Source organism: Perissodus microlepis, chromosome 2 (genome assembly GCF_051167445.1).
Source record: "Perissodus microlepis isolate ML-2025 ecotype Zambia chromosome 2, ASM5116744v1, whole genome shotgun sequence".
Lineage (NCBI taxonomy): Eukaryota > Metazoa > Chordata > Actinopteri > Cichliformes > Cichlidae > Perissodus > Perissodus microlepis.
The window spans coordinates 22552973-22576261 of record NC_140462.1 but is presented as its reverse complement, the minus strand read 5'-3'; the positions used below and the strand labels follow the sequence as shown (position 1 = coordinate 22576261).

General features: G+C 44.6%; 1 protein-coding gene across 1 annotated transcript in view; it reads left to right on the top strand.

Moving 5' to 3' along the window:
• fat2 (FAT atypical cadherin 2) overlaps positions 1 to 23289 on the top strand; it is a 91095-nt gene that overhangs the window by 44013 nt on the left and 23793 nt on the right. Inside the window, exons 13-22 of the mRNA XM_084952778.1 lie at positions 2597 to 2796; positions 4388 to 4541; positions 6221 to 6454; positions 9933 to 10322; positions 17164 to 17375; positions 18362 to 18499; positions 18581 to 18724; positions 21164 to 21361; positions 22148 to 22748; positions 22834 to 23034. Of these exons, the coding sequence (XP_084808904.1) occupies positions 2597 to 2796; positions 4388 to 4541; positions 6221 to 6454; positions 9933 to 10322; positions 17164 to 17375; positions 18362 to 18499; positions 18581 to 18724; positions 21164 to 21361; positions 22148 to 22748; positions 22834 to 23034 (2472 nt within the window). The remainder of the gene's footprint in view (positions 1 to 2596; positions 2797 to 4387; positions 4542 to 6220; positions 6455 to 9932; positions 10323 to 17163; positions 17376 to 18361; positions 18500 to 18580; positions 18725 to 21163; positions 21362 to 22147; positions 22749 to 22833; positions 23035 to 23289) is intronic.

Below are 23289 nucleotides of genomic sequence, written 5' to 3'. Positions count from 1 at the left end.
CTTAGTTACATTACTAGTTACTTCTATCAAAAGTAACTCAGTTACTTCAAGTTACTCATTACTTTCAAAGTAACTAGTTACTAGGAAAAAGTAACTTTGGTTTTACTCAGAATTCTCTTGTTAATGTGTTGCTTCTGTAACTGGATACCCAGCCAGACTGCCACTCTTCTAGCTTGCTTACTTGCCACAAGTGCACTGTGCCACCTACCAATAGAAAGGAAAAAATAATGTGCATATTTCCACGAGAGAAATCCCACGCCTGGACCATCGTTGTCCGCCGCCATGATTCTAGCCTACGTCACAGCGTCATGTGCACTTTTTACATCCAACACAAAAGCTGCAGTCGTGGTGCTTTCGATTGTGCTCAGAACTCGGAAATTCTGCCTTCTGAATAGGAAGATGTAGGTAACGCCAAACTGCAGATGAGCTGCATACAGGGCTGGACTGTGACAAAAAATCGGCCCGGGCGTTTTGACTGACCGGCCCACCATTATAGGAAAAATCATAAAGACTTTGAATGAAAACAAACGCTGTTGTGACAGTGATGTTCACTCTTCTGATGGTATATATGTATCAATCTATCAATCGTTTGTTGTAAGATTCAGATAATTATTTTTTAAAAGCGAGACATTTTAAATGAGAATAAGAAAGAAAAGTATTTCTTTGTGCCCCCCTTTCCCTGTTAATGCCCTACCTGCCCCCCAGGCAAAACTTTGCTAGATCCGCCCCTGCACAGTTACCAGCTGTCAGCTACTTAGAAAAGGATCCTGGTGTTATTTGTCTCTCAGAAACAGTTCATAACTTCCCTTCAACTCATTCATGTCACCTAAAAGGTAAACCTGTTTCTCCATCACCTGTTCAGCTCTGATGATTCAGTAAGGACATCTCCTGGTTTCATCTTCATGTTTCCCTCTCACCAGATAACCAAACCGATATCATGAGTAGCAGCTTTTACAGCTGTGGCTCCAGCAAACATCAGCTGATACTAGAAAGTAATATTAAATAAATTCTAACAACAGCTGATCAAGCTTAAACGTGCTGCTGTTGTTTAGCGCGCATCTTTCTGGCGCAAAGTGGGAGATAAACAAACGAGAGAGAAAAGCCGATCAGCTGATCACTGATCAGTTTCATGATTGAAGTAGGAACAGGAGAGGGAGGGGAGAGAATGAGAGAAGAAGAGGCAGCTGTGCAGCAAAGACACAGAATAACTCCAGCTTTGTGTCTTTTCCATTGTAGCTGAAGTACGGGACAAACTGTGTTCCTTTTCAGCTCAATATGAAACGCGTAATATTTTCTCTGAATACGAGACGATTCCATTTTTTACGGGATGGTTGGCAATTAGAAACTCCGTCATGCTAGCGAGTACCCAGTACGAAAAAGTCAGCATAACGAAAATAATCTACACCTAAACTTGGTTTATATCTGACCCAGATAGACTGCAGACTCCTCTTGCCTCCCCTTTCCCTCATCCACCTGCTGGCCTCCAACACTTGCTAATGTTACTGAATCTGTGGAACTCCACGATAGCCACCACATGAAGTAACGAATAACGACCCTATCTAAATCCCAGTAACGATTAATGCGTTCCTGATTTTGGCATAATACCTAGTTACTGTGCTCGTTACCACAATAATAACGTAGTTACTGTAACGCGTTACTTAATAACGCGTTAGTCCCAACACTGGTGGAGACAGAGCCAGGTGGTTGTTTCTCAAATCCATAACATGAAGTCTAACACTTTTATCTTCAGACTAAAACGCTGACCCATAAACATCAGGAAAAAGTTTTCAGAGCAGAGTGTGTCTGTGTTTTTAGGTTCTGTCTGTAAAAGTGTTGCTACTCTCACATTATCATATATTTAATATTTTGGGGGATTGCTCTGAGTATTTGATGCGTGAGTGGAGGGGATTTTTTTTTTTTTTGACTGAGTTACAGATACTTAATATTAATGCAGAACATTTAAAAACAACAAGCTGACCCGAGGTGCCTTCAAGTCACAGCAGAGGGTATAAAAATAAACAGGACTCGGATAAAATATATTAAAAAGTTAAACTTAAATGAGAACAACAGATTAAAAATGCAGCAGGACGTATTAGACTGAAGTAAGAGTGAAGACTGAGGTCAAACAGCATAAAAACACGATTAAAATAAAAAGACTGGAAAAGAAATAAAAGGAATCAAATCAGAAATGAAATAAATATTCAAACTTCAGCTACAGGGAGTCAGGAAAGAATTAAAAGTTGATTTTCCTTCACACCAAACTGTAAACAGGGATACACAGGAGGGTCTGACTGATCTGATAAGGTTCAAAATGGGACAGGTTAGTCAAAATTCATCCATGCTGACCATGTCGACCCCTTCCAGAGTCAACCGATGAACATTTATCCAAAAGTTTGAGTCACAAAAGAAAAGATCAGAAGAGAAAAGCTGAATTCACGCTCATTAATGTGATCACACGTCTGATGCTTCAGCAGATTGAAGGACAAAGCAAGCTTTTCTGGTAGAAGCTTAAAGCAACAGCGCTCACGGCTTTCTACCTCTGAGAGCATGACGCCCTGCCTCTCTGCTGTCATTCAAGTCCTTCTTGCTCCTGCAGCCGGAGACCCGCTGGGCCAGTTCGCCATCGTGCAGGTGGACGAGGGCCAGTGGGGTTTGATTGTGAAGGAGAGTCTGGACCGAGAGGCCAGAGACAGATACGCCTTGAGAGTCACGGCCACCGACGGCAAGTTTGAGGCTCCCATCAGCGTGGACGTCCATGTGCTGGACATCAATGACAACAGCCCGCTGTGTGAGCAGGTGAGTACAGGTGACTTCAGCTCTGCAGTTAGATGCATGGAAGCCACTCAGAGTGAAAATGGTAAGGGGAAGTGGACGCTGGGCTGTTTTTGAACCTTTATTTTTTAAAGCGTTTGTTTTTCCTTTAACCTCCTTGAACCTGGCATCCACATATGTGGACATCACATTTTGGGTTATTTAGACCAAAATACTGAATTTTGCTCTACAAGGGCCTGATATCCACTTATGAGGACATTATACTGCTACTGTTCTATCACAATTTAAAATGAATATCCTCATATGTGGCTCTTATTTTTATTAAAAACAAAAATAAGTAAAAAAAAAAAAATCTGGTAATTCTTTGTTTTTACATTCATCAGGCCCCAATGTGACCACATATCAAAGAGAAATTAAAAATGCATGCCGTGGAAGAGTTCGGGTCTTAGGAGGTTAAAGGTGCTTCTGGGAAAATCTCCACATTACGAGTAAAGACAAAAGCTGCTGCTTCCTGTACAGGCTGTAAAGCCCCCGAGGCTAATTTATGAAACTGAGCTATTAAAAAAAAGATTAGTCTTGACTTCATGTAACATTTAATATTAAAGACGGTTTCAGTATAAAGCCAGTATTTCTCCCTGTCTGTTTCCTCACAGTCATTACTAGAGTTTAATGGAGACAGATGCATGAAATGTTCACCATCATAGATCACTTATCATCCAGCAGCCAGGAGAAATATCTCTATCATAATAACATATTGTTTAACTGAAACCAGGTAAATAACATTTGCATGAATAATCTTTACTTAACAGTTAATAAAGTACTTCTAAGTCTTTATAAGCCAGTTATAAAACTGGCTTTGACACAAAGTCTTCTTAAAACAAGACTTTATGGAGTATTGCATCATAAGCAGTTAATAAGTAAAAAAAAATTTATTTATTACACTTGGAAGGTTTGTGGTAGGTTTGTAACATGTATATTAAACAGTTAATTGTGACATAAATCCATCCATCCACCCCTCCATGTATACATCCATCCATCCATCCATGCATCCACCCTTCCACCCATTCATGTATACATCCATCCATGCATCCACCCATCCATGTAAACATCCATCCACCCATCCATCCATCCATCCTTTCGTCCATGTATACATCCATCCATCCATCCATCCATCCATCCACTTATCCATCCATCCTTTCGTCCATGTATACATCCATCCATCCATCCATGCATCCACCCATCCATGTATACATCCATCCACCCATCCATGCATCCACCCATCCACTCACCCATCCATCATGCATACATCCACTTATACATACATCCACTCATCCACTTATCCATGTATACATCCATCCATCCATCCATCGATACATCCATCCATCGATACATCCGTCAGTCCATCTGTCCCTCCCTCCCTCCTTGTGCCGTACGTTATGGTGTCAGAGTTCAGATGTAAGTAACAACTTACTTAACGTGACCTTTTTTTTTCTCAGCTCTGCAGGTGTGTTTCTGCTGCTTCCTGTTTTTTCTCTTTAATCCAACGCTGAGTAGCTTAACTGAAACCCACCCAGTAAATGCAGGCCTGATTATTGTTATTATCCTCCTGCTGCAGCTGGTGTACAAAGAGGTGGTGATGGAAAACTCGCCCTCCAGCGTGTTTGTGCTCAAGGTTTCAGCTTCCGATCCAGACGTGGGCACTAATGGCCAGATTTCCTACACACTCCACGGGCCAGATGCCGACAAGTTCCACCTAGAACACAGGACAGGTATGATGGTGTGTGTTTGACGTCAGTGCACGGCATCCCTGTCAGCGCGAGTTTGAGGGTGCAATAGCATGAACTGACATCCATCACCTGATATCTTCACCACCTGCTGAGACATCAGTCAATCTTTTGACCCACTCACAGGTCAAAAGCCGCTCTTGTCATATTGTGTGTAAAACTAGAGGCTGATTTTATACATGAATATAGAAAAGTAACACGTGCATGGATTTCCAAAAGGTCAAAGCTGCTTTAGATTGAAAGTTGATTGTATCATGATTTGAAATTTGGGCACTTACAGCCCCAGACTGTACAGACTGTTCAAATCTTGTCCAAACAATCCTCCTCTAAGTGTCCACCTCGTGTGGATACTTAGATCATTTAAAATATATATATAATGTAATAAAGAAATGAATGTTCCAAGTGGAGCTTTTAAAGTTCAGAAAAGCAAGAACACTTCCACAGAAAGTTCTTGGTTGGGCTTGAAGGCAAATCAAATCAAACTTCATGGAAGAGTCATCAGAAGAAAAGCTTTCCTCTGGAAGTCTGAACATCAGAAGGATCCCGGTGCCTTCGTGAAACATTTTCAAAAAAAAGTTTTTGTTAGAAAGATGTTTGGAGAACAAAGAGTACAGGATCTATGAAAAGAACTCCTCTCTGTGGGGGTGCATCAGGAAGAAATGGAAAGCCTCCATAAGTGGATGGCTCGTAGCAGAGCACAGTGATCCTAAACACACCTTAGCATCCACTGCAGACTAAAAAAACACAACGGGCTCAACCCGAGGCCAAGCTGAAGGCATTAGCATTGAAAACCTAGACTTCAAAAGAGGCGCGCCTTAACGCCGTAAAGCCCATGAAGATGAGAATGTGCCCAAAAATCCTAAAGCAGGAATTCAAAGACTCTCCGTTCCCTGTAAAGTCTTTACAAGCTGTGATACCTGCAGCAAAATAGAATCCAAAATAATCAAAGAGACATGCTCACACCTCCACAGGAGCCAAACTTCAGCAAGGTGTGCATGAAACACTGAAACACCGACGGGGACAAGCTGGTGATGTGTTTAGGTTCCGCTGGAGTTTAGCATCCTGCTGTTCCCACGACAAAACACCAAAAAGTTTTAACATTTGACTGAGTAATATAAGTTTATAATACTCGGGCCTAAAACTGTCACCTGTAAATGAGCAGCACCACAGTCACACGATGTTTAATAAAAAGAGAAATAATGTTGAATAATGTGTGCGGCCTCTTTAAGCTGCTCGTTAGGGGAGGCCTGTCCTTCGTGGCTGGGGTATTTCCTGAATATTTTATTGCTTATCAAATGTTCATAAAGAACAGGACATGCAGACACTTTTGTTTAGTGAGGCAAAGCAGTCTGACTTATCTGACTCCATGCAGACCAGTTGGACTTTGTCTTTTTGGAGGGAGTGACTATCAGTTTTAAGCAGGAAACACCATGCTCACCTGCTCACACCTCAAATATTAAAATAACACCTCACAATATTCACCTCAACACGCTACATCTGACCTGAAGATGACTGCTGATACTTTAATTATAAGACATACGTCATCATCTGCATGTGCATCACCAACGTGCTAAAATAGTCTTTAGTGTGGAAATGTGTTGGCCTTGTTTTGGGGATGTTTGTGTTCCGCGGTTTGATGGTTGTGTGTCGTACACCTGTCCCAGGTGAGCTCTTCACGCTGGCCGTGCTGGACCGTGAGAGGAACGTGGAGTTCAACCTGGTGGCGAAGGCGACGGATGGCGGGGGTCGATCCTGTCAGGCCGACATCCTGCTCATGGTCCAGGACATGAACGACAACCCGCCCCGCTTCTCGTCCAGCCACTACGAGGTCACCGTGTTCGACAACACCACGGTCCGCACGCCGGTCGCTGTGGTGTATGCCAAGGATCCTGACACAGGTGAGCTGCTGCTGCTGAGTTTGACGTGTCGCTGTGGGTGCAGCGAAGGTGGAGTAACTAGACAAAGTGAACACGGAGTTGTTTATGTCAGGTCCGAACATGTTGGGACAAACCCTTCATTCTGGTATCATCGGCCCTTTTTACACCTTAAAGCCTGATGCTCAGGCGTGCCTGTGTGTGTGTGTGTGTGTGTGTGTGTGTGTGTGTGTGTGTGTGTGTGTGTGTGTGTGTGTGTGTGTGTGTGTGTGTGTATGTGTGGTTTGACTGATCCCAAACATAATAAAGGCAAAGCCATCCATGAAACACCCACCTGAAGTTCACCTTTGCTGTGTTGTTCCAGCTGTGATGGGAATTATCTGCATCACGTAGCTTTTAACCTTTGACCCCTGCAGCATGAGCACCTCACTCATTTTACATTTTTAGCTTCAGTTATAACTGAACTCTTTCTAAAAACATTGTGCTCTAAAACAAAGAATCCTAATTAATCTGTTTTCATTAGAGTCTGCATTTCAAACCTGAACTTTCACCCTTTAGATTTTTACTGCCACATTTCTGCTTTTAAACATGACATCAGAGCTGCCGCGCTTCCTGCAGACTGTTGTGTGTCTGTGTGTCCTCGTTAATGTGTGAAATGTGTGGGTGTGCCTTAATGACAAAGCAAAACCAAAGCCCACTACAAAAGCAGCTAAAAATAATGTCAGCCATAAAAGCCGTTTAACTTGGCTTTGGTGTCACATTTGGACGTCTGTTATTATTTCATGCAGTGTGGGTAGTCCGGAATTACTGTAAACACTGCCTTTTTTATTTACAGGTGTTGCTTTACCTTTTTAAAATGACATTTTCAAAATTAAATCTAGAGAAAACTTTAATAAGACACATGTTAATGATAAAAAGTAGTTTTATATGCAGTTTTTGTAGTTATTTTAAGGACAGCCAACGTCTGTGTGAGAGCTCTGATCAGTGTCTGTGGGGTGGGGGGTTTCGGGGGATGGAGGGCAAACACGCCTCTGCTTTGATGTGTAATTTGTGAGTGTAGCGGGAAAAGGTTGGACATGAAACGAAAGACGCTTATTTTTCAGAACCAGCTGCAGGCTGATGGCTCGGTGACGTCATCAGAGTTTCTTAAACATTTAAAGTGTGAACGCATATTCATGCATCACTTGAAACTTTAATGGCATTTCTGCATTGACGCTGCTGTTTACGAGTCGCATGCAAAAGTTTGTCACAAAAGTTTCACTGCTTTTTATTTCCAACATGTAAATATAAAAAAAAAAAAATACAAAATAACATAGTAACATTAGTAATATCTCTGTGTGAACAGTTACACACGTATGAATACAGAAACACTTTTTGCATCTTTAGATTCATCGCAGCCTTAAACTGTAGGCCCACTGGTGTCCGTCTCACACAATATTCAGAATACTTTCTGGCAACAAATGAATGAACTTCAGACATCAGCTGTGCTTTTTTCAGCTCTACGAAATCAAAGAGTTACAGAGTTTATCTTGAACACGAGTAAAGACTCTTTCTTTGTTAAACCTTCTATTTGTATTTTTTTTTACCAAATACCACAAATTTGGTCTTCTTCATGATGATTTATTTTTGTCAAACCATTTTTAAATATTATTCATTTCAAAAATCTGTTAATGCTACACTTCTAGGCCCCTTGCTCTAAATCCCGATAAGAAGAGTAAGAAGCAGCCAGTGTTTCACATTGGTTGGTATTATTTGTGCAGAGGTGGAGCTGCATGTTCACTTCTGTCTTTGTGGTTTCCTTTGTGCTGCTCCTCCTTCCTGTAATTCATGTAAAGCCCTGGGTTTTGTAATCAGCACACGTATCACTGATGTACCCCAGCCCTCTCTTACTGAGGCGAGCGGCCACACTTTGCTGCAGATTGCCAGTGCAGTCGTAAACACCTTATTAATTAGTTTGAGTGCTGCATGGGTGAAGTCACATTAAAGGAAAGAGCTCGGTTTGTGCAGGTGTGTGTGGTTTTCGATGTGTCATTCAAATGGTGGATCACAGTGGGACTGCACACACACATTAGTTTGTACAAAGGTGGACAGATTCAGACAGGTAGGACACACACAGCCCCAACAGGCTGGCTACGCCTTCAGATGTGCAGCGGCATGTCCTCTTTCTCAGTGCTGACGACTTTCTCACAGATGCCAGTGACTCACGCACATGTTTCTATTTTTTAATGCTTTATTTGCCAGATAAATGGATAAAACCACTTCAGCACGCAGAGAAAAAACTGCAGGCATCAAAACAGAGATGTGGAGTCACATGTGACGGTGAAACTGTGCAGCAGAGCTCGAGCAGCAGACAGAAAATAACCGTAGTTGAAGTGCTAATCCTCTGAAAAACCAACACAAAGTGTTTGACCTTTACCCGTAGTGACATCTTTAGGCTGCTTAGTCTGTTCAGCATGAAAATGTGTTTTCCTCCTAAAGCTGCTGTTTGCGCAAGCTTTAAAACACTGACCTGTCAATTAACCGTTATCCAAAGTTTTAGCTCGTGACCTCGTAGACATGTCGTTGTTTTCACCTGAATAATTGCAGCGTGAAAATCAGCAGGAGAGAAGACAACGAATAAAAAAAGTGAGAAAAATAGAGGCGTTATTTCACGAGCTCTGCGGGAATCTGAATGTTCTTCTTATTGCTCTGGAGTTAGTGGTTAACGAGCCTCCTCATGGGGAGGGTCATTTTTATCATCAGTGGTTTTCATTAGAAACACACACGCTGGGCTTTTCACCCACACACTCCCACTGTAAATGTGTAACTGTGCAGAAACAGTGGGATCTCCTGGATGCTTCGTGTTTTTTCATGTTTACAGCCTGGAGAGTTCAAAGTGTGCAGTGATTATTCTTTCTTTTGATTCTTTTAATTGGCGCTATGTGGAAATCCAGATGTGGCTTAGATAACAGTTTCATGGCTAATTCATATTTTTCTGTTTGGATAAAAGGATCAATCACACCCAACAAACCAAAGTAATAACCTGACTCTGGATGGCCTCCAGTTACACTCTCGAAACAATTTTGGATAACTCAAAACAAACATGTTGGACTTTCATCTCTGCAAAATCAAAGTCCCGTCATCTGGGGTTTCACAAAGTTCCTGAAACACCTTCAGTGGATCCAAAACACCTGAACTCAAGGGGAGAACAGCTTCTGTTCATTGGCTCACGGCCTCATTTACTGTCAGCCAATCACAGCTGGGATCGGCTGACAGTAAAATGGAGACGTATTTGTTTCTTGATGACCTGAGTATATTTATTTATATAGTTACATTTATTTATATTAACATATTGATTAAAGCCGTCTGCTTATACAGTCTGTCTCTAGAAGAGATTTCACTGCTTTAGTCTTTATGATTCTAACCTGAGCAGGATAAGGTCGCTATTAAAAGTGATGACCTGATGCAGAGAAGCAGGTGAGACATCCTCACACACCTTACCTGTCCGTGTTCCTGTGCTCAGGTATAAACTCCGAGGTGAAGTACTCCCTCCTGTCCGGCGATGACGGCTACTTCTCTCTGGACGAGTTTTCGGGGATCCTGCGGCTGGAACGACCTCTGAACCCTGAAACTCCGACCACATTCGAGCTAAAGGTGAAGGCCACCGACCGCGGCCTGCCTCGTCACCTCCACTCTGTTGCCACGGTGACAGTGGATGTAGTCTCTCTGGACGACTACCAGCCCGTCTTCATGAGCTCCGAGTACACCGCCCAGCTCCCAGAGTCCTCGGCGGTCGGGTCGGAGGTGCTGAGCGTGTCTGCGCTCACCAGAGACAGCAGCTCCCCGGATCCCATCGTGTACCGTATCATCTCTGGGAACGAGGACGGCCGCTTCCAGCTGGACTCACGAACAGGTCAGAACAGCTGATTACACGAAACACTCGGCGTTTCATTATTGCACTTAGGCAATAGTGAATAGTGGAATTGTAAAGCGCTTTGAGGGTCTCGAAAAGCGCTATATAAATGTAATCCATTATTATTATTATTATTAGGCGTACAGGTACAGGTGAGCTTTACACCTGAGCGGCATTTACCCGGCCCCCCAGAAACAAGCCACATATCGAATAATAATAATAATAATAATAACAACAATAATAATCACAACAACAACAACAACAACAATAATAATAATAATAATAATAATTGTTATTATTATTATTATTGTATAGGTCCTTTCAGCTGGAGAAAAGAAAACAGCAGCAGAAATAATGAGTGAGGGTTAATCAGCTGAAAACAGACAAGCCAAAACAAAGAACTGAAAGATGCTAAACCAAAGATCAGGTGACCACTCACTAACAGTAAATATAGACACAAAAAGGATTTCAGAATAAAAGCACAAAGAGAAAATGGGACCGTTGGTGGAGATTCATTTATTGTGACAAAGAGTTTTCTCCACTTTTGTTACTTTACAACAAAACGATATACAACTTTTACTGCTAAGGGTGACTAGAGGCTCACTAATTAGCTGAGTATTTAAATTCATGACAACGGTAATATTTCCTCTGCATTAATATTCAGGTAAAGGAAATGCTTTGGGCTCAGTCTGAATTTAAACAGTTTAATCATTTTGGACAAATAATCACAAGGTTTAAGTTTTTCTACCTGCAGATGTTTTTAAAAAGGATTAAGACTGTTGCCTGGTGCAGAGAGGCTTTATTAATGCTGCAGGTGGAGCAGCGAGCGCTCGCGAGCTTCACCCTCTGCTGGGTTTAACAGTCGGGCTGAACTGCAGTGTGGGACTATCACACAGCTCGTTGCCAATAAATCATTAAAGGCCAGAAGAGGTGCACTCATCTGTTTATTTTGAAAAGACAAGACGATCAGAATCTCAACTAGATGGGATTCACTGAGATTGCAGGTTATTTTTGGTTCGTATGACACTTTAAAGCTGAAATGGAAAAGTGTGAAACTGTTGGCTCGGCCTGCACACCAGAGCAAAGAGACCAGCGAGCAGCACCACAGTTCCAGCAGTTTAGCGATTTCACTGATCGATGCAGCCTCTGCAACAACGCAGGTCACTAACTCAGATGTCTTTACTTACTCTCAGTTTGAAGCGCTGTCAGCCTGCAGCACACACTCACGCTTGCATGAGTGGGTGACGGTCCTTCATGCAGCTGCTCTCTGGACAGCAGAAATAGTTCTGTGTGTCGTCCCGTTAGGATTGTTTTGTTTTTTTAACAGCCGGCTGACACTAGTTTCGTATTTACCCAGCATACAGGATGTGAGAATATGATTGGTCAGCATAGTTTTTTTTAGTTTGGTGAACTTTGAGCTGGTCGATGCTGTGTCAGTGAAGAATTCCTGGCGAGCGGGTTGTGTTTGACCTGAATCGTGTGTTTTATGAATGGATCCTTCCCCCTGCAGAAGAGGGAGTGCTGTTTGTGTGTCGGAAGCTAGCACGCCTCAGGCGGGACTCGCCAACAGGAAAAGTTCAGCTTTCTGTCTGAGATGATTCACAAACAGCAGAAGCTCCAGTTTCTCCTGTTTTTCTCAAAGTTAATTTCCAATCAATACTCGTCCATCCACGGCACGATTAGAGATGAGTGACTCACTGGCTTGTGGATAATTTATGATTTGAGTTTTTTGATGTCTGCAGAATGATTCAGAATTGAATCAATTATTGATCCTGTGCATCATCCATAAACATCTCCGAGCATACTGTGGAGTACGAGGTTGTAAATAGTAAATCTCCCTCCGGCCTCTGATCAAATCAGGGGCGATTTTAGCCCATTTTTTTAGCCCATTTTTGGGGGTGCTTCAGCATACAGTACGTAATTGAGATGGAACATTTTAACAACAAAAGTATAGATAACCCCTCCCCCCCCTCCCAAAGTGGTTTGTTCCAGCTCTCCCCTGCTCTGACTCTAGCGCCGTTGCTGCCAGAGCAATGGTGGCTGAGACGCAGCGGAGCAGAGGTGGAAGTGTCTGGCTTAAAACAGGACATGTTAGCTGCCTTTAACCTTCAGTTACTCTTTATATAGTTAGGTAGGAGTCAGGCCATGTTTCTTTTTAGCTGAAAAACATTACACCAGGTAACCTGCAGTGTTGAAAACGTGTTTTCCGACTATGTTTGCTACCCTACAATCCGTCCTGCTCTGTAGTAAAATCAGCGACATTTGACCGTCCTGTTGCTCCCATTTAAATGTATGCAGCCTATTTAAAATCTAAAACGTAACATTGTCCGCAGCCTACTGTTGTTACCACCGTCCTGTTTTAAATGTAATGAGAGAAACTGGTTATTTTGTCATATGTGCCGATATTGAACCCAAGGTACTAACTAGCTAACTGACTGGATGCCCATTAACCTTATAACTCCTGTTGTTTGTGTGTGTGTGTGTGTGTGTGTGTGTGTTTGTTTGTGTACAGAGAGACAGCCAGGTTCATAATGGATATGAGGTAGGTTTTTCAAAAAAAGGAGCCACATTTAGATAAAAGTGTAAAATCAAATGATCCATCAATAAAGGATAATGTTTGCCTTTTGGTTAAAAGTAAACTGAGAGAGGACTTTTTTTATTAGTGATCTTAATAGTATTTTTTAATCTAATTGAATACAATCTATTTGTGTATGATTGTCAGTCCAAAGAGGGAGAGAGGAAAGAGGAGAACATGAGGAGAAAGTACAAGGTCAGGAAGAACCAGGTAAGAAAACAGACAGGGAGTACTAACAGGCACAACAGAAACTGTTAAACTGGCAAAGAAAAAAAACACAACTAATTTTACTCGTACAATCTGGAAGTTGTGTTGTCCCTATATTAAAGCTGCTATACACAGTCTGCAAAACAAACTGGGTTGTCAGCCCTGGCACTGCATTACCATATTGAGCTTCAGTCAGAGGAAGTCACGGTTGCCAGAGACTTTTTGAAGCTCAAGAGTGAGGCTGGTGCCATCCCAGATATGTTAACATTGCACAATCTTCTGGATAATCAGATCTTCCCCAAACTGAAAACTGTTATTCAGGTTGCCCTAACAAACCCAGTTAGCAGCTGGAGCTGTGAGAGGTCTTTTAGTGTCTTGAGTCAGCTCCATACCTGGCTGAGAAGGACCATGGGTCAAAGCAGACTCCAGCACCTGGCTGGGATGTCAGTTGAGAAAGAGATGCTTGAGAGACTTGAACACCAAAATGTGATAGACAGATTTACCAACCTCAAGCTGAGGCGACATAGGATAAAAGAAAAGAAAAAATCTGCAGAGCCATATTAGTATCTGCAGTAAAGATCTTTTCATACATTGTATACATTGTACCAGAGGCTAAGGTGTCTCAGTTTTTTACATTTTTTAATAATATTTTGTACATTTCAAGGACTCTTCTATTTTTGGAGTGTATTTTTATGTATCTGTATTGTATTACACATACACTTTAAAAGTGAATCTCTGTCCAGAAAATGCACCCAGCTTACTTTTTACTCACAGTGAGCATCATTCATTATTCTTCCCAGTAATTAAGGTTAGGAAACTGCGATCGTGGCTCAAAGATCATGGCAGTTCGTCTTGTAACCGGAAGGTTGTCGGTTCCAGCCCCCGGCTCGGACAGTCTCGGTCGTTGTGTCCTTGGGCAAGACACTTCACCTGCCGCCTACTGTTGATGGCCAGAGGGGCCGATGGTGCGATATGGCAGCCTCGCTTCTGTCTACAACTGTAGCTGCCTCCACCAGTGTGTGAATGTGAGAGTGAATGAATAGTGGAATTGTAAAGCGCTTTGAGGGCCCCGGAAAGCGCTATATAAATGCAATCCATTATTAGTATATGTATTTTTTTAAAATTCCAATCCATTCTTCTTTTGCAGCATTTAAATAACCTTGATCAGATTTGATGGGTTTGTTACAGACTTTTCAAAAAAGTGTTTTGCTTTTCTTTCACAAATGTGGGGATTAAATTGTGTTAAAATGTACAAAACAGTGATGTCATGTTTTGTGACGAGGACCCAGGCACAGAGAGACTTGATGAATTTAAGAATCTTATGATTTAATAAAGAAATTTGCAGACTTGCACAGAGATGGTAAAATTATGATGACTGATAATGGAAATGAAGACAACAGAGGACGAGGACAGGGAGGACCAGGGGTTTAAATGCACCAAGGGGACAGTCAGAGGGAACAACGGGAGACATTTAAGGATGCAGGGACTGACAGAGACAGGGAAGAAGTCTCATCGTGACGACTAAAGTTTACCTTGCCTGGATGGGCAGCTCTCTGGGTGCTCAGCACCCCCAAAGCTCTGATCCTAGAATCGCCCCTGGATCAAATGCTGTTTTTCACACACCGGACACGCAGCACTTTGTCTCTCTTACTGCAGCTCTGTACTGTGAGCCAGAGCGCACAAATCTCTGCGAGCTGTGTAAGCTCGAGAACCAAAAGACAGCGCCATCACACAAATGAGGAAAACCTCAGTGACGTGTCACTTCACGCTTCTGCTCAGGCGCAAAAACACAACGTCAAGCTGGAAACAAAAGTCTTCCATGCATCATCGTTTCAGTTATAGGATTTGAGATGAACAGTTTATAGCATCACAGTTTGATTCTTGGGCTGGATTAGAGCAGCTTCACATGAGTCACAGTTCAAAATAATCCTTCTTTTTCTCGCACTGGACCTCAGTTCATCCTCTGTCTGAAACAAGCTGTTTAAGCCCTTGAAGCTGGCTTTGTTCTGATTGGCTGACCATTATAAACAGACGTTCTAACAGCTTCCTCTCTGTGATGTAATCCTAATCTAAAGAGTGTTTAGAGCACTCAGGCTTCCCTGGCAGTATGGGGAGGTGATGGGGGAGAGGGAGGGCTTCGCTGCTCAGGGCCCAGATGATAAGTGAAAGAAAATGGATGAATGGATCTATTGGTCTTTATTTTCTTTACTTTATTTTCTTTATTTTCTTGTACTTTTGTCTTGTTTGCCTGACTTTTAGGATTTCTAGGGCCTCCTCCACCTTCTGATAAATATATGAGTTGACTCTGCCCTCCATGGAGACGCTCGTGATCAGCATCTTTTGATGCTTCGTGGCCGAGTTGTTGGGGGTTTTCTTCATTGTCCAGTCTGGGACCAGAATGAAGACTCTACTGAGCTTGAAGCTGAGCTTGCTGCTTCCAACAGTGCGAGAAAAGCTGCTGTAGAAAGCCCCGATGATCCGAGCTGCCTTTAACCTGATTCCGGATGATCCAAGAATTTTCCAGAGGCTTTAATGTTTAGCAGCGTTTGTCTTTCAGGGCTGTGCTCAGTAATGTGGGTGGAGATCTGAAACCAAGGCTTCGAGGCGGGCTGCTCTGTTAGTGTTCCGCACATTTCCTCTTAGACTTTATGTCTTTTTTAGTAGTTGTTGGGAAACATTACCATGCACTGAAACTTAGTTAATGGCACAGAATTGCAGCGGTGACACAAAGGGAGGAAAAAAATAGTAAATCTGCAGAGTAAAAAGTGAAATCGCGGACTTCCTGCCAAGTTTGTAAAATGTGTTTCTGTTACTTCTCTGAACGTTACTGATCTTCCACAGGCTGCGAACTTGAGGAATGTGTGAGCTGAAAACGCTCCAAAATCCCTCCTTTGACATTTGCCGGTAATGCGCCATTACGCCCAGAGGTCATTTGTGTCACCAAATCATGTGGGTGAGATCAGAGATGTTAATGAAGAGGGAGACGCACCGTGGCAGCTTCCAGTGAAACGAGTCGTGAATGACAGGACTCGTCAAAAGCAGGCTAGCCTGGACGTGATGTCTTGGCTCTCTGATTATTTTCTATGAGCCCACACACACCAGCGCACATTAGCGCAGATGTGAATCAACCCGTCAGGAGCTGCTGTCACGCTCTCACATTCTTCATGGTTTTTCTGCTTTTTGCTGTGAACAAAATTCATAATTGTAAAGATTTCATTTTTCACAAAGAAGCTTGGTTTATTTTATTAAAGTCATCAGTTTAAGCTTTTAAATCACGGGTGTCAAACATTTGTTCCGGGGACCAGTGCCACACTGAATCGTGGGAAGTCGAGCTCACAAAGCAAGCTTCTGATTAGCAGGCCACCTGCTCTGAGCCACCGGATACAACAGATCACCAGTGAGGAGAGTGAGGGCTCCATCCAGGTGATGTGACTCAGTTACCTGCACCACTTAATTAAAATTTAAAGACATGTAAAAAGGTTGAGTCCAGTTTACTTTATCTGCCTTTTGGCAGCACCATTAAAAATGCCTACCATCCCCAGTTTCTGATTGGCTGATGGGCTTATCAAAACAGTAATTATGAAAGAATTCATGTGCCGGTTTCGGTCTTGTAACCACTTGTGAGCGTTTTCCTGTAATGTGTTTGTAACTGCACAGTGTGCGTGCCTCCGCGAAACCCTCAGAAATATGAGCAGTGTTTGATCTAATGTACGAGGTGTTCACTTCTCCACTATCAGCTACGATCAGCGCTCTTAAGCAAGGCATTCAGCTTATTGCTTTAACACATTGGCTGCAGAGCTGCTGAGTGGTGATAAAAGCTGTGCAGTGGACTTACTGTCCAGGTGAGAACGCACAGAGGCGTGTCACATGAAACCATACACAGGAGGGAAGTTTGTACTGCAGGGAAAGAGGAAGGAAGCGAGGGCGCTCTGATTTACTGAGCTCAACTCTTCTCTCCTGTCCCGTGTCTCCTGCTTCTCGAGGCGAGGACGGAATTTTGAGCAAATTTAGCACCAGTGTCGGAGCACGTGATCAAACCAGCCGTTTCCCTTCATGCAGGCCTCGTGACCCTCGTGGCCCCTCTGGATTTTGAGGTTTCCCGGGAGTACTACCTGTCTGTGGAGGGGAGCCGTGGGAAGTCGCCACTCAGTGACATCGCCACGGTCATCATTAACGTGACAGACGTGAACGACAACCCGCCGGTGTTTGGGCGCAGTGACTACAGTGCTGAGGTGTCGGAGGATCTGTCACCTGGGCGCCTAGTGATGAAGGTGAGAGGTGTGACTCACACGAGGTCGGTCGTTGTTCTGTATGGAGTCCGCATGCTGGGTTTATGTAGTACATGCTCAGACTTTTAATTAACAATGTTCCCCAGGTCGTACACAGAGACGCACTGACAGCTTCACAGCTGAGGGGCGATCTGCATGTATTTAGTGGTCATGCAAGCTGATGATCTCATAACACGTGTACGTGCTAATGTAAAGAAAACAAGTGATGAAAAACATCATTCACACACATTAATAACAGCACGGGAGGAGCACGCACACACATGCAGTTATTCAGCAGCACGTCAGTGTCAACCTGTCAGGCCAGCAGCAGAGATAACACAGCAGTGACACAGCTCACCGCCTCCTGACGGTCACAGCTGGGCTGCGTGATTCTCTCCTCCTCGTTTTTCTTGTCATTTGTTCCCACGTCGTCAGGCTCACCTTTAAATAACAAGACAGAGGTTCTGTTAGCGGAATGAAAGGATTAGTTAGTTGCAGTCACAGAAGAGGAGAAGTCGGGCGGGACAACTTCAAAACACGGCATTATTCATTTTCAGTCTTTTTTTAATCTATTATCAAGTTTTGACTTTTAATAATAATGTTACAGTCTAACCAACCCAGATTAACTGGATGACTCATTGAAGTTATTATGTTAGAGAGGACAAAAGCATGATAATGATACTGAAGCTGAAGAGGCAAAAATCCAAGTCCAATCTAATGCTGCATTTAAATGAAGGTGAGAACGAGTGTGCTGTTGTGAGGAAGATGCACGCTGTGCGGACGCAGCTGCTGAAAGCTTGAGAGGCTGGATGTGAAGAGTCCTCCAGCCAAGGAGCCACATTCAGACCTTCGCACAGTGACCTTTGACCCGCTCGCAACTCAACTTGTCGGTGTGTCATGGGGATGTTTTGTGTGACCCCTGACCTCCAAAGAGGTAGGCGCAGTTATTCCTCTCCCGATTTTCATCCTTTCTTTTTCTCCATGTCCAGGTAACTGCCACAGATGAGGACGGCCCAGTCAATAACCTGCTGCGCTACTCGATTGTGAGTGGCGACCTTCTGCAGCAGTTCTCCATCGACGCTCGCAGCGGTGACATCACTGTCCGCACTGCGCTGGACAGAGAGGAGGTGAGCGTGCTCAGGAGCAATGTGAGCTGCGTCGCACTAAAGAAGCAGCAGGTCACGTGAAAACTCTCTCCTCATCTGCAGATCCCTCACTACTCCCTAACGGTGCAGGCAGCAGACGAAGGCAGCCCGCCTCTGTCCTCGGCCGTCTTCGTCGCCATCACCGTCACCGACGTCAACGACAACCCGCCCGTCTTCTCTCAGGTCAACCACAGTCTGCTGCTGCAGGTACAACGACCCGAGTGTCACCCACGCAGGCTGGAAGCCTTTATTCATTTAAATTATTAATGTTATTATTATGCTGACAGATATTCCCCAGATTCCAACTCGTGTTCCTGCTGCTGTTCGAGTTGACCTAGAAAACAAGCTTTAAAATGAGCTGCAATGAGCCCAACACACCACATTTGAGGGGTAATGAGAGATTCTCACCATGTTCTGTAAATATTCAGACTTTATATTCTCAGGTCAAAGGTTTGCTTCTTAAGTAGTGATTTTAATCTTGGAGAAGTTCTCCGCTGTTTTATCCCTTATGTATAACTTTCTAAGAAAAACATCCCCATTTTTTTGTACATTTGTTGTTTTTTGATCCAAGCTCAGTGGTCCATATATTCCCCCGCCTCATGCCCAGGTTTCTAATCACTCTGTCACCCTGCAGATATGTAATGTGGGCTTTAGGATAGTTTCTGTCCTAATGAATCCTGGATCATAAACGGATTTGATAGCTGAGCACATCACAGGTAAGGCAGGAAGATTAGGTTTGTGCCTCTGCAGCTTTAAAAAGACACAATCATGACTGCACCACACGCCTGCGTCAGGAAAAAGAGAGTTATGTCGAGGGGAAGAAATACGTGTGTGTACCCAGAACCGGCCAGAATGAATCACCTGTCATTAATAAGCTCGGCTGTCCTCAGGGAGGACGCCACAGTTACAGTCCTGTGTGACTTTTGACACCTGTGGATAAACACAGACAGAGACAAGCGGTTAAGGTGTCCCCGTAAAGCAGCTGCTCGGCCTAACAAGGTGATAATGGAGACAGATGACCTGACGGCTGCAGGTAATTAAAGAGAGCTCACTACAGGTGACCGTTTATCCACCTGTCAGCCCTCTCTGTGACAGGTGGATATATGCTGCTCCGTCATCAGAGCGGTTTCTGAGCTTTCAGGGATCAAAGCAGCAGAAAGACGTCAGCGTTTTGCTCTCACCTCTCACCTGAAACTCCTAATTACGTTGCAAAGTCAAAGCTTTCGCTCCAGTGTGTATTTTTGGATGCTTCATTGGGATGTGGATGCCCGCATGCCTGCGTGCGTGGACATGAATTCACGCTGCTGGCAGTCCCATCGCAGCGCCTCACTGACAGTTACTGTTTCCCCCGCCAGCTCGCAAACTTCCATCGAGTCACTGATCCAGGACCGAAACACTGCCAAACCCAGTGTGAGGACAAATCCAGACTCTGGGTTATCGTCCCATCTGCCGACAGCTCCGCAGCCAGCTCTGCCTGATGGAGAAACTCTGCCCAGCAGATGGATGCTGTCAGTGTTTCTCAGACAAGTGGTGCAGGTCATTCATGATGTTTGCAGAGCTTCCTCAGAGGCTGCAGCAGCTGCTGATGGACTGTAGCTCCTGAAAACAGCCAATACAGCCATCAACCCCAGTGAACATGCTTCACCCCTACATTCAACTCACTTTGATTCTTGTAGCACCAAATACACACACACACACACAGGTGAAAGCAGCTCCCAGTCTGTAAAGTGGAGGAGCATGGATCCAGTGTAGAATATGTCCTGGCTCTCAGAATCTCCATTTTAAACCAGCCCGAGGAGTCACCCCCTGCAGGACGTGAGAAAGAATGCAGCTTTAAGATAATTGCACGTTCCACCTGCACATTGATCTCGCTATCATGAAGCTGAGCTTCGTCTCTCCTGCGTCCTGTGAGGCGTGCTGTAGTTGGAAGTTTAAAAGTCCTCTCCCGGAGGTGTTGCACATTTTAGTCCATTAACTCTGATGCGTCCTCTCTCACAGCACGCCGCATGTTTTTAGATTGATAACCTATTTTTCCAGGAAGCTCTGGTTTCTATTAATTCCCTACAATATGAAAATCAGCATGCAAAGCCTCTTAAATTAGTTGAGATGGTAGGTAATCCATCACAGCAAACAGCTGAAGGTCTTCATTATTTTCTGGCACAGTCAGTGGAAACAGGAGGGAGTCACTCTACAAACAGCTTCCATGAAACGACGCCGAAGTGTCTCTGAGCTGTACGGACATGCCAGCTGTTCTTTAAATGACCAGTAAACACGGATGGAGTGCTAAACAGGAAGAGTGGGATCAGTGTGGCTCTGTGCAGCACACATAAGATATTTGACATCCATCCATCCACCCACCACGCTATCAATCCACCAATCATTCAATCATTCATTTATCCATCCATCTATCCATCCATTCACCCACCAGTCACTGAGCCTAAACAGGCCAGTGTGAGTGAAGTGGATGTGAGCCGAGTGTGTTTGAGTATAATCAATGCTTCACATGTTCCTGCAGACAGAACATTTCTAACTCTCAGATTAAATCCTGCAGAATGAGCTGGATGATGTTGCAGTGTATCTCCCATCACATGCTTGATGTCATGAAATAGGCAGAGCAACAAAACTGAATAAAAATGTGTCCCGCAGGAGGGCGAGGCGGTCGGCAGCAGCATCCTCCAGCTGGTGGTGACGGACAAAGACACCCCAAGGAACGGCCCGCCTTTCTCCTTCCACATTGTCAGCGGGAACGAGGACCGCCGTTTCCATGTGGACCAAGGCGGCCTGCTGTCGCTCTCTGCTCCGCTCAGGAAGAAGGTGAAAGCTCACCATCAGCTCAAGATACAGGTGAGAAGCTTCAGGTCGCCATCCCTCCACTTTTCTGTTCTCTTCTCTTGTCTTTCTCTCACAAACTCTCACTGCAGGAAAGACATCTTAGAAAGTTTGTCTCAGCTTTGGAGGTGCTGAGCGTCGCTCCCGGCCTCATCCGCTGTGCTGTCCGGAGAGGTGAAGAAAAGTTAGAACAAAGTCGTCTTTATGGTTTTCTGTGGTTCTGAACTGTCAAGACTGACCCTGCACACCCAGTAACGATGACTGAGTTTAAGTACAGGAATTATTTAAGCTGGAAAAATGAAAGTCAGAAGAATGACCCTGCTTCAACTCTTCACTATAATCCATTTACAGAAGGGGTTATTCTGAGGGTTCAGGCTGTTTCAGGTTGCAGCTGATGGTGCATATTCGTGTCCTGCACTGTATGGATTTTGTTGGCTGGAACAAATATATTTTGGGATGCTGAGAGATGATACTTTAGTCCAAAATGCTCCATTTTTCATTTTGTTCTCTGCTGTCAGAGGGAGAAAAAAAATAAATCACAGTGGTTGGACAGCGTTTGGTTGATCACAACAAAGAAACAAAAAGATCAATATGAAATGTGAAATACAAATGTTTTTGCTTTGATTGCAAGTGAGAAAAAAGTTTATTAGAAAGCATTAGAGAGGAGGGAGACACGCACCTGCACACCTGTAAATGCATAAGGAGAAACAGACATGTTACCTGTCCCGGCTTTTACATTTCAATTATATTTCATAAGAACAAATCAAATCATTTAATTTTTTGTGCTCCACCTTTGCCCAGGTGACAGACAGCGGCCACCCTCCCCTGTCCTCCATCTGCGTGGTCAACATCAATGTCACCGAGGAGAGCAAGTATCCTCCGTCTGTGGTGCCGCTTGAGGTCTCCATCACCACCTCCGGAGGACTGTTTGCAAACCGGGTTGTCGGCAGGCTCCACGCCTCAGACCAGGATGTACAGGACGTCCTGACCTACAGCCTGGTCTCGCAGAGTCCCGACGACAGGAGCTTCTCCATAGACCAGGCTGACGGCAAAATCTGGGCAGACGAACACCTGGAGGAGGGCTCGTACGCGCTCAATGTCAGCGTGAGCGACGGGAAGTTCACCGTCTGGACCGGGGTCAAAGTTCACGTGTGGGTGGCCACTCAGCAAGCGTTGGACTCTGGACTGACGCTGCAGCTGGTCGGGATGTCGCCGGAGGAGTTCCTGGGCGATCACTGGAGAGGCCTCCAGCGCAGCCTGGGACAAGAGCTGGATCTCCCCCGGCAGGAGCTCCACCTGGCCAGCCTACAGCAGCAGCCTGACCCCCGGGCCCTGGAGGCCCTGCTCATCTGGAGGCCTCAGGGCGGCCCCGTTCGGCCCCTGCCCACCAGCAGGCTCGCAGGTGAGCGTGCTGCATGATCACACGTGGTCAGTGAGGTCAGTGTTCAGTATGTGTGCCATCTGACATGTTGGACTCTTTGGTGCAGGCATTATATCGGACATCGAGGACTCTCTGGGCCTCAGCATCCTCAGGGTGAGTCACAACGGCTGCCTGGGCAGCGGCTGCCCACCGCGAGGCTGCAGGAACTCCGTGCGGCTGTCGGGAGAGAGGCTGGGCCATTTCACCACCGCCAGAGCTGCTTACATCACCCCGCAGCACACCTGGGAGAGCGCCTGCCCCTGCAACCGTACGTCCACCTGTCTGTCTGTACTCAGAGTGTATGTGCGTATGAGTGAGCTGACAGGGTGCAGCAGCTGTTTCTGACATCTTCTGAAGAGCAGCATGTTTGAATCGAAAAGTTCAGACCTGCAGGTTTGCAGGATAAGTGTGCTGCAGTAGAGTCATGTGACTGAACATCCACAGAGGGCACAGCATCCACCTGGGTTATTCAGCTGTGGTGTAACTGAGCGAACCTGACATGAGGCCGGTTCAGCTCTTTATC